The sequence below is a fragment of the Coenobita brevimanus genome, chromosome 82 (genome assembly GCF_032717465.1).
Source record: "Coenobita brevimanus isolate Jiangsu-jjx chromosome 82, ASM3271746v2, whole genome shotgun sequence".
NCBI lineage: Eukaryota > Metazoa > Arthropoda > Malacostraca > Decapoda > Coenobitidae > Coenobita > Coenobita brevimanus.
In genome coordinates, this window is record NC_137035.1 from 14,455,460 (window position 1) to 14,475,940 (window position 20,481).

Sequence of the window (20,481 nt, forward strand, 5' to 3'; positions counted from 1 at the left end):
ATCAAGTGAGTGGATGATGTTTGCCACCACTTAGCACCTAGTATAGCAACCGCTTAAGAAGAAAACGCGGCACGACAGCTGGCCCAGGAATCAAATTTCGAGTTTAGGTGTCTCTCGAGTTTCGTAGAGGTGGCGTGCACTAATCTTGCTCTCGGCAAAATGGCTGCGTTCAAGAATCTTCATAGATTGTGCTCCGTGCGTGGGATTCGGGCATGGCCAGCAAAGGCCCTTCAACAGGTTTGTAAAAAAAGTGAAGTTAAGGTGTTGGGCAGTGGAGGCCAGGGCAAGTGTTGGCGGTTGCGGGGCGAAGGCAAGAACTGGGTATTGAAGAAGTCCAGCGGTGAGGACGAGGTTGACGAGACGCATTTCCTAGACAAGGTGAAGGGCGTGGCGGGCACATAGAAGCTGATTGCTGTGTGTCCCGATAAGAAAATTCTTGTGACAAAATTTGCCGGGCAAAATCTTCAGAGCTTCTGCGAGGGGCGGTTCAGTGAGATGGATTCAAAATTTATCACATCAGTGGGTCGTCAGGTGGCCACCATAGTCCTTGACATCGCAGCCCGTGGTGTGTACCATAATGACATCAAACTAGATAATGTTTGTGTGCGAAGTGAGGGTGCTGGATGGATAGTGACTCTTATTGATTTTGGAATGGCCAGCACGACTAAAGCAATGTTTGGTAAGGTGCATTCTGAGGAGATGCAGAAAGTGTTCGACTGGATCGCCCCGGAGGTTCTGGCGGGCCATAAGAGCTCCCTGGCCTCTGAGACGTTCAGTGTGGGTTGGCTGATGCACGATTTGTCGATGAGGGGCGGTCTGGCCCTGCTTCCGGAGGTGAAGGGATGGGTTAGGGATGCCTTATCGCCCGAGCCTAAGTCCCGGCCGTCCCTGACCAGCCTCATTACCCTGCTGAATGCTTGAAGCAGGGGCAGAACCGCCAGGGGTAGGTGGAGTGCAGGAAGTCTCAAAGATTACAGGTGTTTTGATTCTCCATTTAAGGTGGTGTCTGATTTTTGCATTTCAGTTAATACTTGATTCTTTCTTTAGACTTATTATCCTTCGTTTTGATTGGTATTTGTCTGCTTATAAGTCCTTATTTTCACGTTGCTGTAATTTACAATAATATGTTTTATTGTTGCATATTCGAGTCAAGGAATACTTTTCTATGCACATTGGTTATGTAAGGGTTGATTGCATCGTGGATCTGTGCAAGCGCAGACCTCTTGCGTTTTTGTAGTTAAGCGGACCTGAGAGTAAACATGCCAGCTACTTCCTGTCTGTTTTATTAGCCACTACTATTGGCGACGAGGATCGTGGAGTATCTGAATGGCCTTGGTCAAATGGATTAGGCACCCACAGGTGATGAGAAGCTGTTGTGCAGGTGATCCAGGCCAAGACAAAGTTATAGGAGGTTAAGTCAGGGAAGTTTACGTTATGGAGTCGTCAGGGTCCCAGGTCAAAATTGAACATTTTGATCCATCCAAGATTTCTGTGAAACTGTGGCTGAGTTTATTAGAAGCTAATTTTGCTCACCTAGCAATAACAGATGAGAAAAAGGAAAATGTATTGCTCGTGTCCGTTGGTACAGATTAAGTGTGCTAGGCAACCTTTCAGCCCCAGATTTACCTCATACAAAATCTTAGTGACTTGGTACAGACATTTAGTGTGCTAGACAACCTTTGTGCTCCAGAAATAACTCATACAAAATCTAAGTGACTTGGTACAGAGATTTAGTGTGCTAGGCAACCTTTGTGCTCCAGAAATAACTCATACAAAATCTTTGTGACTTGGTACAGACATTTAGTGTGCTAGACAACCTTTGTGCTCCAGATTTACCTCATACAAAATCTTAGTGACTTGGTACAGACATTTAGTGTGCTAGGCAACCTTTGTGCTCCAGAAATAACTCATACAAAGTCTTAGTGACTTGGTATCGGTGCTTCAGAAATATTTTGTTGTAAAGCCCGCATGCCACCATAGTTTACTTGCCTTTCAGCAAAGAAGACAAAGGGCTGAAGAGAATCTAAATGAACTGTATGCAGAACTTAAGGGCCTAGCAAAAGACTGTAATTTTGATAAACAGTTTGATCCAGGAGTGAGACACCAGTTTATGGCAGCAGAACGAGAAGTATATTTTCCAAACTTAGTCGCTGAAAACTTAGACTTACAGAAGATGACCTTCCCTTAGATTTTTGAGAAATTTAAACATGGAGAAAGCGTTGTAGGTGAGACGAATGAGCCACAGCAAGTAAGAGTTGTAAATGTGAGCTCCAGAAAACTACTTTGTCATCATTTGGTTACCCTCATGAGAGCAGCAAGTGCCGTTTCAAGGACTTCATGTGCCATAAAGGTAAAAGAAAGGACATTTAAAAAGAGTTTGTGGGGCAACAAGGAATGAAGGTGAAGAACATTAGAAATATAGGACAAGGCTTAGTACTGGTATTGGTAAGGCTTCAGGCAATCTCAAGAAAACCGCTCGTGGAACAACACCTGTAAGAGTGCCTAATGATCCAGAGGAACAGGACATTTCTGAAGAAGGTGAGGGAAAACAGTTGACTGTGAAGAAGCCTATATGTGCAGTGAAAGCAGATTTTTTTTACTATACAGTTAATGGAAAACAGGTACCTTTGGATATTGACAGTGGAGCAGCAGTCTCTACTCTGACAAGTGATTGGGCAAGATTATTAAAGCTAGATATTGAATCTTCCAGAAAAATATTAGTTGCTTGTGATAATTCAGATGTACAGGTGATAGGTAAGGCAGACACTGGTAAAGTACAATAGTCATGAGGTAACTCATTGCTTTTATGTTGAGGATTCCCTTAATAACAATTTGTGTGGCAACTATCTTATGACCAGGGTTGGGATTCATTTAGCTGGATTAGATGAAAACTTTAAGGTTCAGCTGGTTTTGGTTGCAAGCCATTTATTAGACCAGTACTGTATTGGCCCTAACAAGCCTATCTCAGGCATCATAGCCAAGGTACAGGTTAAGAGTGAGGTTTCTCCAAAATTCATGAAGGCTCGCACAGTTCCTTTTCATCATAGGCAGATGGTTGAAGATGCTTTAGACAAGCTTGTCAAGGAAGGCATTTTAGAACCAATTTCTTGCAGTTAGTGAGCAGCACCAGTTGTACCTGTATTGAAGGCTGACAAGAAATCTGTTAGAATATGTGGTGATTTTAAAGAGCTAAATAAGTAGATCCAACGTGATAAGTATCTTCTTCCTAAAATCGAAGAGTTATTGCCAGGAATTGGTAAGGGCAATGTGTTCTCTAAGATTGACCTCTAGAATCCTTATTTGCAAAATCCAGTTGATGAAAAGAGCCAGAAGCTCGTAGTGATAAACACTCATAAAGGAATGTTCAAGTATAAGAGATTACCTTTTGACCTTTCCTCATCTCCAGCTATTTTTCTGAGGTTTATTTCACAGTTAATGGCTCAGGTAGAAGGTGTAGCAGCATACCAAGATGATACCATTATTTCAGGTGAAAACAAAAGTGAGCATGATGAGAGGCTTAAAAGGGTACTCAAAATTTTGCAGGACCATAATGTTCAGATCAACAAGGATAAGTCTCAGTTGCATGTGAATGACTTGGAATACTAAGGTATGGTATCATATCTCAGGTTAGGGTATCGAGCCTTCGTCAAGCAAACTTCAGGGTATACTTGATGCCCCTGCTCCTTAATCAACTGCTGAAATAGCCTACACTCCTTCTTGGGATTGATCACATATTATTGTAAATTTGTTAAGAATTTTTCAACTTAGGTAGCACTGTTGTATGATAGAAGGATGTCAAATTCCAGTGGACAACGCTAGAGCACCAGGCATTTGAGGACATGAAAACTGATTTAAAGAATTCAACCTTGTTGACTAATTTTGATGGTCAATCTCCTTTGATTGTTGAAGTAGATGCCTCTCCCACTGGGGTTGGATTTGTTCTGTTACAGATCCAAGAGGGTAAAGAGAAACCAGCGTATTTTGCACAATATATATATATATATATATATATATATATATATATATATAAATATATATATATATATATATATATATATATATATATATATATATATATATATATATCAGAGGCTAAAAAGAATTACTCACAAATTGACAGGGAAGGCCTGGCTTTAGTTTGTACTGTCAAAAGATTTAGATATTTTTTGCTTGGAAGACACTTTCTTGCTAGGACAGATCACAGACCATTACTTGGATTATTTGGCAAGGGAAAACCAGTCCCTGCTAATGCTGATGCCAGAATTCAAAGATGGGCTTTGTTCCTGTCCCAGTATGATTATGACTTGGCTCACAAATCTGGGATGGATAATGTAGTGGCAGATGCCCTCAGCAGACTACCAGTAGAGGATGATATTGAATCTGGAACTCCTGCAGAATACAAGTTGATAAAATCTCTGGATTTTGATGACATTTCCTTTTCCACTATTAGGAAGCAAACCAAGAAGGATGTAATTCTTTGTCAGTTGCAAAACTGTCTGAAGTTTGGATGGAGTAAGGATATCATTCCAACTTTAACTGAGTATACCATGGTGAAAGAAGATTTAAGTATTCATGAGGATGTTATCTTGTATAGGAACAGAGTGGTATTGCCAGGGGACCTGCACTGTAAGGTATTGGATCACTTGCATGTTGGCCATAACGGTATTTCAGCAGTGAAGGCAGAGGCAAGGAACTGGGTATGGTGGCCAAAGATTGATCAAGATATTTCAGAACTGACTAGAAGTTGTGATACCAGGTAATTGTTTTAAGAATATGAAACCACCGACCACTCCAGTCCTTTCCTGGCCAGATGCTGGTTCACCATCTGCATATAGATTATGCAGGACCCTTGGAGAACAAATATTTTCTTGTTATTGTGGATGCACATACTAAATTCCTAGGTATCCATGTAACCAATTCTATGACCTCTACTTCTGCCATTGAGTTGCTTAGAAGATCCTTTTGTAATTTTGGATTGCCTGATATCATTGTTTCAGCTAATGCTTATTTTGCATCACAGGAGATACAACAGTTTTTGAACAAGAATGGCATAAAGCAAGTGACCGCAGCTCCTCATAATCCTTCATCTAATTAACACTGGGATGTGGCTGCAGACAATTTTTAGGGACATAGGAAGTTACATTGATATGTACACAGCAGGTGCAGATAATTTTTGCGATACACAGATTTATATCAATAGCCTAGCCTGTACGGTTTGATGTAAGGTAGTTTTTAAGGATACATAGATTTACGAGTACATCAGTTTATAGTTAGATACAAGCGTTCTAAAGAAATTGATATATTGCCATGTACTTTTAGTTAAGTACAACAAATATAGGTACATATTATTTTCTTCGATATAGTTAGAGATACAGAGAACCATAGTTACCTATTGTCTGTGACCCACTTTCAGTTTGATAAAATCGTCCGACTTCAGCTGAAATAGAATACCATAATTATCTCGACCACAAGGGAGTTTATGGTACCAGTATTAACACTCTCAGACTCTTGTACTCATTCTGTAACTAAAATCGAATGGTGTTAGGGTAACTGCTGCGAAAAACGAGAGAAGACGCGACTGAGGGGCTTAAAAACGTAATGCAATGACTACAACGCTTGAAGGATAAGACTTAGCACTTACGAGTGTGTGAAAGTGGGATGAACTGGAAGCTTACATAATTCCTCGAAACCGCCACACTTCAGCTTCACCTGTCATAATGATTTGGAGAAAATGGTAATTTCTAAAAAAAAAATTAATACTTTCGAAAATGCGGCACAGTACCGTAAAAAATCTTCAGCTTCACCTGTCATGATGACTTGGAGAAAATGATAATTTCACAGAAAGGTTACGAACTTTCGAAAATGTGGCACAGTACTGTAAATAACGCATTTGAATCAAACTGCCTAACTTACAACTAGATTCTCGTAGTATTTGTCAAGAAAATACAGCCTGTTATTCTTTCCCACGCCCAGGAGACGGAGTAAACAGACACTAGTTGAAAAACGGTGATTATCATGAAAACTAATTATTTATCAAATATTAGTCTACGGTTAGAACTTACATTTTCGGTTCTTTATACAAGTTTTCTCGCTGTCACTCATTTAAAGTAAAACGTAATAACTCTGCGAAGCTATTCTGTTTGATCTCATTCATTTACCCAAGTTAGAAATTAAATCTTTAATGTGTGTGAAAGTTACTGAAATATAAAGAATACCAAGGACAATATTTTAATCATCAGAAGACAAACATAAAAATATATTATTTAGGCCCTGGGGAAACCTGATATTTTGGACCGCTGGCGAGTATAAATTCGCGTCGTTCAAACTTGGAGCTTAGTTGTCTCTCGAGTTTGGTAGAGATAGCGTGCACTAATCTTGCTCTCGGCAAAATGGCTGCGTTTAAGAATCTTCATAGATTGTGCTCCGTGCGTGGGATTCGGGCATGGCCAGCAAAGGCCGTTCAACAGGTTTGTAAAAAAAGTGAAGTTAAGGTGTTGGGCAGTGGAGGCCAGGGCAAGTGTTGGCGGTTGCGGGGCGAAGGCAAGAACTGGGTATTGAAGAAGTCCAGCGGTGAGGACGAGGAACACCTCTTGGTTGACGAGACGCTTTTCCTAGACAAGGTGAAGGGCGTGGCGGGCACATAGAAGCTGATTGCTGTGTGTCCCGATAAGAAAATTCTTGTGACAAAATTTGCCGGACAAAATCTTCAGAGCTTCTGCGAGGAGCGGTTCAGTGAGATGGATTCAAAATTTATCACATCAGTGGGTCGTCAGGTGGCCACCATAGTCCTTGACATCGCAGCCCGTGGTGTGTACCATAATGACATCAAAATAGATAATGTTTGTGTGCGAAGTGAGGGTGCTGGATGGATAGTGACTCTTATTGATTTTGGAATGGCCAGCACGACTAAAGCAGTGTTTGGTAAGGCGCATTCTGAGGAGATGCAGAAAGTGTTCGACTGGATCGCCCCGGAGGTTCTGGCGGGCCATAAGAGCTCCCTGGCCTCTGAGACGTTCAGTGTGGGTCGGCTGATGCACGATTTGTCGATGAGGGGGGGTCTGGCCCTGCTTCCGGAGGTGAAGGGATGGGTTAGGGATGCCTTGTCGCCCGAGCCTAAGTCCCGGCCGTCCCTGACCCGCCTCATTACCCTGCTGAATGCCTGAAGCAGGGGCAGAACCGCCAGGGGTAGGTGGAGTGCAGGAAGTGTCAAAGATTACTGGTGTTTTGATTCTCCATTTAAGGTGGTGTCTGATTTTTGCATTTCAGTTGATACTTGATTCTTTCTTTAGACTTATTATCCTTCGTTTTGATTGGTATTTGTCTGCTTATAAGTCCGTATTTTCACGTTGCTGTAATTTACAATAATTTGTTTTATTCTTGTATATTCGAGTCAAGGAATACTTTTCTATGCACATTGGTAATGTAAGGGTTGATTGCATCGTGGATCTGTGCAAGCGCAGACCTCTTGCGTTTTTGTAGTTAAGCGGACCTGAGAGTAAACATGCTAGCTACTTCCTGTCTGTTTTATTAGCCACTACTATTGGCGACGAGGATCGTGGAGTATCTGAATGGCCTTGGTCAAATGGATTAGGCACCCACAGGTGATGAGAAGCTGTTGTGCAGGTGATCCAGGCCAAGACAAAGTTATAGGAGGTTAAGTCAGGGAAGTTTACGTTATGGAGTCGTCAGGGTCCCAGGTCAAAATTGAACATTTTGATCCATCCAAGATTTCTGTGAAACTGTGGCTGAGTTTATTAGAAGCTAATTTTGCTCACCTAGCAATAACAGATGAGAAAAAGGAAAATGTATTGCTCGTGTCCGTTGGTACAGATTAAGTGTGCTAGGCAACCTTTCAGTCCCAGATTTACCTCATACAATATCTTAGTGACTTGGTACCGAGATTTAGTGTGCTAGGCAACCTTTGTGCTCCAGAAATAACTCATACAAAATCTTAGTGACTTGGTACAGAGATTTAGTGTGCTAGGCAACCTTTGTGCTCCAGATTTACCTCATACAAAATCTTAGTGACTTGGTACAGACATTTAGTGTGCTAGGCAACCTTTGTGCTCCAGATTTACCTCATACAAAATCTTAGTGACTTGGTACAGACATTTAGTGTGCTGGGCAACCTTTGTGCTCCAGAAATAACTCATACAAAGTCTTAGTGACTTGGTATCGGTGCTTCAGAAATATTTTGTTGTAAAGCCCGCATGCCACCATAGTTTACTTGCCTTTCAGCAAAGAAGACAAAGGGCTGAAGAGAATCTAGATGAACTGTATGCAGAACTTAAGGGCCTAGCAAAAGACTGTAATTTTGATAAACAGTTTGATCCAGGAGTGAGACACCAGTTTATGGCAGCAGAACGTGAAGTGTATTTTCCAAACTTAGTCGCTGAAAACTTAGACTTACAGAAGATGACCTTCCCTTAGATTATTGAGAATTTTAAACATGGAGAAAGCGTTGTAGGTGAGACGAATGAGCCACAGCAAGTAAGAGTTGTAAATGTGAGCTCCAGAAAACTACTGTCATCATTTGGTTACCCTCATGAGAGCAGCATGTGCCGTTTCAAGGACTTCATGTGCCATAAAGGTAAAAGAAAGGACATTTAAAATGAGTTTGTGGGGCAACAAGGAATGAAGGTGAAGAACATTAGAAATATAGGACAAGGCTTAGTACTGGTATTGGTAAGGCTTCAGGCAATCTCAAGAAAACCGCTCGTGGAACAACACCTGTAAGAGTGCCTAATGATCCAGAGGAAGAGGACAGTTCTGAAGGTGAGGGAAAACAGTTGACTGTGAAGGAGCCTATACGTGCAGTGAAAGCAGATTTTTTTTACTATACAATTAATGGAAAATAGGTACCTTTGGAAATTGACAGTGGAGCAGCAGTCTCTACTCTGACAAGTGGTTGGGCAAGATTATTAAAGCTAGACATTGAATCTTCCAGAAAAATATTAGTTGCTTGTGATAATTCAGATGTACAGGTGATAGGTAAGGCAGACACTGGTAAAGTATAATAGTCATGAGGTAACTCATTGCTTTTATGTTGAGCATTCTCTTAATAACAATTTGTGTGGCAACTATCTTATGACCAGGGTTGGAATTCATTTAGCTGGATTAGATGAAAACTTTAAGGTTCAGCAGGTTTTGGTTGCAAGCCATTTATTAGACCAGTACTGTATTGACCCTAACAAACCTATCTTAGGCATCATAGCCAAGGTACAGGTTAAGAGTGAGGTTTCTCCAAAATTCATGAAGGCTCGCATAGGTCCTTTTCATCATAGGCAGATGGTTGAAGATGCTTTAGACAAGCTTGTCAGGGAAGGCATTTTAGAACCAATTTCTTGCAGTTAGTGAGCAGCACCAGTTGTACCTGTATTGAAGACTGACAAGAAATCTGTTAGAATATGTGGTGATTTTAAAGAGCTAAATAAGTAGATCCAACGTGATAAGTATCTTCTTCCTAAAATCGAAGAGTTATTGCCAGGAATTGGTAAGGGCAATGTGTTCTCTAAGATTGACCTCTAGAATCCTTATTTGCAAATTCCAGTTGATGAAAAGAGCCAGAAGCTCGTAGTGATAAACACTCATAAAGGAATGTTCAAGTATAAGAGATTACCTTTTGACCTTTCCTCATCTCCAGCTATTTTTCTGAGGTTTATTTCACAGTTAATGGCTCAGGTAGAAGGTGTAGCAGGATACCAAGATGATACCATTATTTCAGGTGAAAACAAAGGTGAGCATGATGAGAGGCTTAAAAGGGTACTCAAAATTTTTCAGGACCATAATGTTCAGATCAACAAGGATAAGTCTCAGTTGCATGTGAATGACTTGGAATACTTAGGTAGGGTATCATATCTCAGGTTAGGGTGTCGAGCCTTCGCCAAGCGAACTTCAGGGTATACTTGATGCCCCTGCTCCATAATCAACTGCTGAAATAGCCTACACTCCTTCTTGGGATTGATCACATATTATTGTAAATTTAAGAATTTTTCAACTTAGGTAGCACTGTTGTATGATTTATTAAAGAAGGATGTCCAATTCCAGTGGACAACGCTAGAGCACCAGGCATTTGAGGACATCAAAACTGATTTAAAGAATTCAACCTTGTTGACTAATTTTGATTGTCAGTCTCCTTTGATTGTTGAAGTAGATGCCTCTGCCACTGGGGTTGGATTTGTTCTGTTACAGATCCAAGAGGGTAAAGAGAAACCAGCGTATTTTGCACAATATATATATATATATATATATATATATATATATATATATATATATATATATACTGTATATATATTATATATATATATATATATATATATATATATATATACTGTATATATTATATATATATATATATATATATATATATACTGTATATATTATATATATATATATATATATATATATATATATATATACTGTATATATATATATATATATATATATATATATATATATATATATATATATATATATATACTGTATATATTATATATATATATATATATATATATATATATATATATATATATACTGTATATATTATATATATATATATATATATATATATATATATATATATATATATATATATGAGTCTAAAAAGAATTACTCACAAATTGACAGGGAAGGCCTGGCTTTAGTTTCTACTGTCAAAAGATTTAGATATTTTTTGCTTGGAAGACACTTTCTTGCTAGGACAGATCACAGACCATTACTTGGATTATTTGGCAAGGGAAAACCAGTCCCTGCTAATGCTGATGCCAGAATTCAAAGATGGGCTTTGTTCCTGTCCCAGTATGATTATGACTTGGCTCACAAATCTGGGATGGATAATGTAGTGGCAGATGCCCTCAGCAGACTACCAGTAGAGGATGATATTGAATCTGGAACTCCTGCAGAATACAAGTTGATAAAATCTCTGGATTTTGATGACATTTCCTTTTTCACTGTTAGGAAGCAAACCAAGAAGGATGTAATTCTTTGTCAGTTGCAAAACTGTCTGAAGTTTGGATGGAGTAAGGATATCATTCCAGCTTTAACTGAGTATACCATGGTGAAAGAAGATTTAAGTATTCATGAGGATGTTATCTTGTATAGGAACAGAGTGGTATTGCCAGGGGACCTGCACTGTAAGGTATTGGATCACTTGCATGTTGGCCATAACGGTATTTCAGCAGTGAAGGCAGAGGCAAGGAACTGGGTATGGTGGCCAAAGATTGATCAAGATATTTCAGAACTGACTAGAAGTTGTGATACCAGGTAATTGTTTTAAGAATATGAAACCACCGACCACTCCAGTCCTTTCCTGGCCAGATGCTGGTTCACCATCTGCATATAGATTATGCAGGACCCTTGGAGAACAAATATTTTCTTGTTGTTGTGGATGCACATACTAAATTCCTAGGTATCCATGTAACCAATTCTATGACCTCTACTTCTGCCACTGAGTTGCTTAGAAGATCCTTTTGTAATTTTGGATTGCCTGATATCATTGTTTCAGCTAATGCTTATTTTGCATCACAGGAGATACAACAGTTTTTGAACAAGAATGGCATAAAGCAAGTGACCGCAGCTCCTCATAATCCTTCATCTAATTAACACTGGGATGTGGCTGCAGACAATTTTTAGGGACATAGGAAGTTACATTGATATGTACACAGCAGGTGCAGATAATTTTTGCGATACACAGATTTATATCAATAGCCTAGCCTGTACGGTTTGATGTAAGGTAGTTTTTAAGGATACATAGATTTACGAGTACATCAGTTTATAGTTAGATACAAGCGTTCTAAAGAAATTGATATATTGCCATGTACTTTTAGTTAAGTACAACAAATATAGGTACATATTATTTTCTTCGATATAGTTAGAGATACAGAGAACCATAGTTACCTATTGTCTGTGACCCACTTTCAGTTTGATAAAATCGTCCGACTTCAGCTGAAATAGAATACCATAATTATCTCGACCTTAAGGGAGTTTATGGTACCAGTATTAACACTCTCAGACTCTTGTACTCATTCTGTAACTAAAATCGAATGGTGTTAGGGTAACTGCTGCGAAAAACGAGAGAAGACGCGACTGAGGGGCTTAAAAACGTAATGCAATGACTACAACGCTTGAAGGATAAGACTTAGCACTTACGAGTGTGTGAAAGTGGGATGAACTGGAAGCTTGCATAATTCCTCGAAACCGCCACACTTCAGCTTCACCTGTCATAATGATTTGGAGAAAATGGTAATTTCTAAAAAAAAAAATTAATACTTTCGAAAATGCGGCACAGTACCGTAAAAAATCTTCAGCTTCACCTGTCATGATGACTTGGAGAAAATGATAATTTCACAGAAAGGTTACGAACTTTCGAAAATGTGGCACAGTACTGTAAATAACGCATTTGAATCAAACTGCCTAACTTACAACTAGATTCTCGTAGTATTTGTCAAGAAAATACAGCCTGTTATTCTTTCCCACGCCCAGGAGACGGAGTAAACAGACACTAGTTGAAAAACGGTGATTATCATGAAAACTAATTATTTATCAAATATTAGTCTACGGTTAGAACTTACATTTTCGGTTCTTTATACAAGTTTTCTCGCTGTCACTCATTTAAAGTAAAACGTAATAACTCTGCGAAGCTATTCTGTTTGATCTCATTCATTTACCCAAGTTAGAAATTAAATCTTTAATGTGTGTGAAAGTTACTGAAATATAAAGAATACCAAGGACAATATATTAATCATCAGAAGACAAACATAAAAATATATTATTTAGGCCCTGGGGAAACCTGATATTTTGGACCGCTGGCGAGTATAAATTCGCGTCGTTCAAACTTGGAGCTTAGTTGTCTCTCGAGTTTGGTAGAGATAGCGTGCACTAATCTTGCTCTCGGCAAAATGGCTGCGTTTAAGAATCTTCATAGATTGTGCTCCGTGCGTGGGATTCGGGCATGGCCAGCAAAGGCCGTTCAACAGGTTTGTAAAAAAAGTGAAGTTAAGGTGTTGGGCAGTGGAGGCCAGGGCAAGTGTTGGCGGTTGCGGGGCGAAGGCAAGAACTGGGTATTGAAGAAGTCCAGCGGTGAGGACGAGGAACACCTCTTGGTTGACGAGACGCTTTTCCTAGACAAGGTGAAGGGCGTGGCGGGCACATAGAAGCTGATTGCTGTGTGTCCCGATAAGAAAATTCTTGTGACAAAATTTGCCGGACAAAATCTTCAGAGCTTCTGCGAGGAGCGGTTCAGTGAGATGGATTCAAAATTTATCACATCAGTGGGTCGTCAGGTGGCCACCATAGTCCTTGACATCGCAGCCCGTGGTGTGTACCATAATGACATCAAAATAGATAATGTTTGTGTGCGAAGTGAGGGTGCTGGATGGATAGTGACTCTTATTGATTTTGGAATGGCCAGCACGACTAAAGCAGTGTTTGGTAAGGCGCATTCTGAGGAGATGCAGAAAGTGTTCGACTGGATCGCCCCGGAGGTTCTGGCGGGCCATAAGAGCTCCCTGGCCTCTGAGACGTTCAGTGTGGGTCGGCTGATGCACGATTTGTCGATGAGGGGGGGTCTGGCCCTGCTTCCGGAGGTGAAGGGATGGGTTAGGGATGCCTTGTCGCCCGAGCCTAAGTCCCGGCCGTCCCTGACCCGCCTCATTACCCTGCTGAATGCCTGAAGCAGGGGCAGAACCGCCAGGGGTAGGTGGAGTGCAGGAAGTGTCAAAGATTACTGGTGTTTTGATTCTCCATTTAAGGTGGTGTCTGATTTTTGCATTTCAGTTGATACTTGATTCTTTCTTTAGACTTATTATCCTTCGTTTTGATTGGTATTTGTCTGCTTATAAGTCCGTATTTTCACGTTGCTGTAATTTACAATAATTTGTTTTATTCTTGTATATTCGAGTCAAGGAATACTTTTCTATGCACATTGGTAATGTAAGGGTTGATTGCATCGTGGATCTGTGCAAGCGCAGACCTCTTGCGTTTTTGTAGTTAAGCGGACCCGAGAGTAAACATGCTAGCTACTTCCTGTCTGTTTTATTAGCCACTACTATTGGCGACGAGGATCGTGGAGTATCTGAATGGCCTTGGTCAAATGGATTAGGCACCCACAGGTGATGAGAAGCTGTTGTGCAGGTGATCCAGGCCAAGACAAAGTTATAGGAGGTTAAGTCAGGGAAGTTTACGTTATGGAGTCGTCAGGGTCCCAGGTCAAAATTGAACATTTTGATCCATCCAAGATTTCTGTGAAACTGTGGCTGAGTTTATTAGAAGCTAATTTTGCTCACCTAGCAATAACAGATGAGAAAAAGGAAAATGTATTGCTCGTGTCCGTTGGTACAGATTAAGTGTGCTAGGCAACCTTTCAGTCCCAGATTTACCTCGTACAATATCTTAGTGACTTGGTACCGAGATTTAGTGTGCTAGGCAACCTTTGTGCTCCAGAAATAACTCATACAAAATCTTAGTGACTTGGTACAGAGATTTAGTGTGCTAGGCAACCTTTGTGCTCCAGATTTACCTCATACAAAATCTTAGTGACTTGGTACAGACATTTAGTGTGCTAGGCAACCTTTGTGCTCCAGATTTACCTCATACAAAATCTTAGTGACTTGGTACAGACATTTAGTGTGCTAGGCAACCTTTGTGCTCCAGATTTACCTCATACAAAATCTTAGTGACTTGGTACAGACATTTAGTGTGCTAGGCAACCTTTGTGCTCCAGAAATAACTCATACAAAATCTTAGTGACTTGGTACAGACATTTAGTGTGCTAGGCAACCTTTGTGCTCCAGAAATAACTCATACAAAGTCTTAGTGACTTGGTATCGGTGCTTCAGAAATATTTTGTTGTAAAGCCCGCATGCCACCATAGTTTACTTGCCTTTCAGCAAAGAAGACAAAGGGCTGAAGAGAATCTAGATGAACTGTATGCAGAACTTAAGGGCCTAGCAAAAGACTGTAATTTTGATAAACAGTTTGATCCAGGAGTGAGACACCAGTTTATGGCAGCAGAACGTGAAGTGTATTTTCCAAACTTAGTCGCTGAAAACTTAGACTTACAGAAGATGACCTTCCCTTAGATTATTGAGAATTTTAAACATGGAGAAAGCGTTGTAGGTGAGACGAATGAGCCACAGCAAGTAAGAGTTGTAAATGTGAGCTCCAGAAAACTACTCTGTCATCATTTGGTTACCCTCATGAGAGCAGCATGTGCCGTTTCAAGGACTTCATGTGCCATAAAGGTAAAAGAAAGGACATTTAAAATGAGATTGTGGGGCAACAAGGAATGAAGGTGAAGAACATTAGAAATATAGGACAAGGCTTAGTACTGGTATTGGTAAGCCTTCAGACAATCTCAAGAAAACCGCTCGTGGAACAACACCTGTAAGAGTGCCTAATGATCCAGAGGAACAGGACATTTCTGAAGAAGGTGAGGGAAAACAGTTGACTGTGAAGGAGCCTATATGTGCTGTGAAAGCAGAGATTTTTTTACTATACAATTAATGGAAAACCGGTACCTTTGGAAATTGACAGTGGAGCAGCAGTCTCTACTCTGACAAGTGATTGGGCAAGATTATTAAAGCTAGACGTTGAATCTTCCAGAAAAGTATTAGTTGCTTGTGATAATTCAGATGTACAGGTGATAGGTAAGGCAGACACTGGTAAAGTACAATAGTCATGAGGTAACTCATTGCTTTTATGTTGAGGATTCCCTTAATAACAATTTGTGTGGCAACTATCTTATGGCCAGGGTTGGAATTCATTTAGCTGGATTAGATAACTTTACAAGGTCCAGCAGGTTTTGGTTGCAAGCCATTTATTAGACCAGTACTGTATTGACCCTAACAAGCTTATCTCAGACATCATAGCCAAGGTCCAGGTTAAGAGTGAGGTTTCTCCAAAATTCATGAAGGCTTGCACAGTTCCTTTTCATCATAGGCAGATGGTAGAAGATGCTTTAGACAAGCTTGTCAGGGAAGGCATTTTAGAACCAATTTCTTGCAGTTAGTGAGCAGCACCAGTTATACCTATATTGAAGGCTGAGAAAAATTCTGTTAGAATATGTGGTGATTTTAAAGAGCTAAATAAGTAGATCCAACGTAATAAGTATCTTCTTCCTAAAATCGAAGAGTTATTGCCAGGAATTGGTAAGGGCAATGTGTTCTCTAAGATTGACCTCTAGAATCCTTATTTGCAAAATCCAGTTGATGAAAAGAGCCAGAAGCTCGTAGTGATAAACACTCATAAAGGAATGTTCAAGTATAAGAGATTACCTTTTGACCTTTCCTCATCTCCAGCTATTTTTCTGAGGTTTATTTCACAGTTAATGGCTCAGGTAGAAGGTGTAGCAGCATACCAAGATGATACCATTATTTCAGGTGAAAACAAAGGTGAGCATAATGAGAGGCTTAAAAGGGTACTCAATATTTTTCAGGACCATAATGTTCAGATCAACAAGGATAAGTCTCAGTTGCATGTGAATGACTTGGAATACTTAGGTATGGTATCATATCTCAGGTTAGGGTATCAAGCCTTCGCCAAGCAAACTTCAGGGTATACTTGATGCCCCTGCTCCTTAATCAACTGCTGAAATAGCCTACACTCCTTCTTGGGATTGATCACATATTATTGTAAATTTGTTATGAATTTTTCAACTTAGGTAGCACTGTTGTATGATTTATTAAAGAAGGATGTCAAATTCCAGTGGACAACGCTAGAGCACGAGGCATTTGAGGACATCAAAAATAATATAAAGAATTCAACCTTGTTGACTAATTTTGATGGTCAGTCTCCTTTGATTGTTGAAGTAGATGCCTCTCCCAGTGGGGTTGGATTTGTTCTGTTACAGATCCAAGAGGGTAAAGAGAAACCAGCGTATTTTGTAATATATATATATATATATATATATATATATATATATATATATATATATATATATATCAGAGGCTAAAAAGAATTACTCACAAATTGACAGGGAAGGCCTGGCTTTAGTTTGTACTGTCAAAAGATTTAGATATTTTTTGTTTGGAAGACACTTTCTTGCTAGGACAGATCACAGACCATTACTTGGATTATTTGGCAAGGGAAAACCAGTCCCTGCTAATGCTGATGCCAGAATTCAAAGATGGGCTTTGTTCCTGTCCCAGTATGATTATGACTTGGCTCACAAATCTGGGATGGATAATGTAGTGGCAGATGCCCTCAGCAGACTACCAGTAGAGGATTATATTGGATCTGGAACTCCTGCAGAATACAAGTTGATAAAATCTCTGGATTTTGATGACATTTCCTCTTCCACTATTAGGAAGGAAACCAAGAAGGATGTAATTCTTTGTCAGTTGCAAAACTGTCTGAAGTTTGGATGGAGTAAGGATATCATTCCAGCTTTAACTGAGTATACCATGGTGAAAGAAGATTTAAGTATTCATGAGGATGTTATCTTGTATAGGAACAGAGTGGTATTGCCAGGGGACCTGCACTGTAAGGTATTGGATCACTTGCATGTTGGCCATAACGGTATTTCAGCAGTGAAGGCAGAGGCAAGGAACTGGGTATGGTGGCCAAAGATTGATCAAGATATTTCAGAACTGACTAGAAGTTGTGATACCAGGTAATTGTTTTAAGAATATGAAACCACCGACCACTCCAGTCCTTTCCTGGCCAGATGCTGGTTCACCATCTGCATATAGATTATGCAAGACCCTTGGAGAACAAATATTACAGATTGAGTTTTGGGAGCATGCTGCTTACTGGAGCAGACCTTGCGCAGCGAAGAATGAGGCGCATCGCCGGAATTTTGTGTCAATTGATGTGGTCGGAACCGTGTTCGGGGGACAAGAGTGACAGGGATAGCATTATAATCAACGAGGGAGAGAATATATAATAGGTAGAAATGAGCGATTGCCGGGGATACTAAACCCATGCGAGTCAAAAGTGGGCGTTTCAGTGCAGTAGAGGCGTGTGTAGATTGTGTATATATACTGGAATGGGTTAGATAGGGAAGACAGAGGAAACCCGACGTACGCAAAATCCTACACTACCTCACGACGAAAGCCGAGGAGGGTTATGGTTGTGCAAGCAAGCGTATGAGTGAGGGATCGAGAAAACACTTGATATTGGCAGTGTTGATAATCAAACCACAGGTAGATGCAGCCTTGCATCTAGGAGATGTTGAAGAGTGACGGGAGAAGGGGAATGGATGCAGATATCAACAGCATAGGTTAGGATCAGAGAGGAGTCTGGGATTGGATCTAAAAGATGGAGGAGTCTATTCATGAGAAGATTGAAGAGAAAGGGGCTAAGTAACCCACCCTGAGGTGTGTCAAGACTGAAGGATCGGTTATCACTAACCACCCCACAAAACAGAACCCGAGAGTGACGATGGGACAGGTCGCTTTCCAGCCGGTAGAACTGGTGGCCTGAGACAGGTGGGCAAGTTCGTTAAGGATGACGTCACGGTTGACGACGCTGAATGCAGCTTTGAGGTCAATGAAGGGTGTGCAGGAGGAGGATGTGAGGTGAGTTATTCTGTAAGGCAATGTTGTGTTCTCTGGCCTGGGGGGAAACCAAACAGACGGGGAGAGATCTGGTCCTGAAGAAGATCGCGGAGCTTGCTATAAGAATTCTCCCGAGGACTTTGTAAATGCAGGAATTTTGGGAAAGGGGACAGAAATCAAAGGAATTAGGCTTACGAATGGGAATGATGATGCTACGGGTCCAGTCTGCAGGGTAGATTACCTTTTAGATTCAGGCTGAACAGTGACAGAGAGGGATTGCCAGGGACTTGAGCGATGAGTCTCAGTGTGGTATAGGTGATCCCGTCATCACCCGCGGCAGTTGCCGTGCCTTGCAATAGCACAAGGCGCGACTCATCACCGGTGATGGGTTCATCATCGAGAGGAGAGGGCGTCAAGCGAGTCTCTGCAATACGTGCTGGCCCGTTTCCTAATAACTCCAGACAAACAGGTTATCCCTTGAATTTGTCGGTCTCACGGCCGTTTTCTCTTATTCCCAAGCTCCATCTATCACTCTCAAATGGACAAGCGCTGCACCACCCGGTACAACCACATACCTACCCAGGCAAGCAGGCAGGACATTACCTTGCCCTCATCACCATATACCGAGTAGCGTTCTCAACAACATCGACCTCCATAAGAACCCTTTTCAAACAGGCCCCACTGTAACCACAAACTTGCATAAATCATTAATGCTTCTGGTTGTGAAAGTACTAGTGGTGGTGGATGTAGTACTAGTAGTCATTGTATTTGTAGTACTAGTAATAGTAGTAGTAGTTGTTCTTGTTGTTGTTTTTGTATTTGTTTTTGTTATACTAGAGAAACCAAGTGAATATTTTTGAAATGACGATAAGAAATAATTATAATAATGAAAATTTGTAGGAAAGACGAAATTATTAATGGATATAAATCACAAAGAAAAAATACGAAGAAGAATTAAAATAAGAGCAACCAGAAGAGGAGTAACTACTATTACTATTATAGGCAATAGTGTGATTAATATTAATTGTTATTTTGTCATTGTCGTAAGTGCTAGTTTTGGGGGGAATCAAATCCACCATGTTCGTCACCCAGCGGATAATACATCATCATATCATTCAACAATTTTGTCCAATATTTCCATGGCTGAAGGCATGCCATCATCTATGTTTTCATTCATCCATCAGCCCTCCCACCCGTTCAGGATGTTACGATGCTTATATTTTGTAAGGACAATTGGCAGTGGGAATATCAATCGAACATTGCACCTTCTCGGATGTAAATAGCTACTTCCATGCAACAAACATAAAGACATGCACAGAAACGCAGTAGCAGACAACACGTGCTACGTTCTTTTTTTTTTTTTTTTTTTTTATGCCAGGAGGAAGGAACCATAGGTCACGAGCCAGCAAAACAGTTCCTTCCAATATATATATATATATATATATATATATATATATATATATATATATATATATATATATATATATATATATATATAACCAAAAAGAGCCAAAATTCAACATATGTTCATTTCGAGAAGTCTGGACACACTGCGTTTGAAAGACTAGAGATTATATACACATGCATACAGACACACATACCTACATACATATATATATGCACACATACATACAGGAACACACACACACACACACACACACACACAGACGGTTATGTAGAGCAATGCCTAAGTCTATTCACTCTTAAGAAATGGATGTGAATCCTAAAGTAGCTTCTCCGTCATCTTGGGGAGTAGGACAACCTGGATTTAGGCAGGACACCTCTCTTGGCGTTGGTGGTGTCAGAAAAGAGCTTGTTCAGCTCCTCTTCATTAAGGATGGCCAGCTGCATGTGACGGGGAATGATACAAGTCTTCTTGTCACGGGCAGCATTACCAGCCAACGCAAGCACTTCGGCTGCAACATACTCCATGACTTAAGCCAAGTAGACAGGAGCAGCAGCACCCACACGCTGGGCATTAATACTG

At 40.4% G+C, this 20,481-nt stretch overlaps 1 protein-coding gene across 1 annotated transcript; it reads left to right on the plus strand.

Annotated features, from left to right (window-relative positions):
* Positions 1 to 495: 495 nt before the first annotated feature.
* Positions 496 to 921, plus strand: LOC145409609 (serine/threonine-protein kinase 17A-like). The gene has a single exon (XM_080279961.1). It carries the CDS (start codon positions 496 to 498, stop codon positions 919 to 921), a length of 426 nt encoding a protein of 141 aa, XP_080136087.1.
* Positions 922 to 20,481: the final 19,560 nt, after the last annotated feature.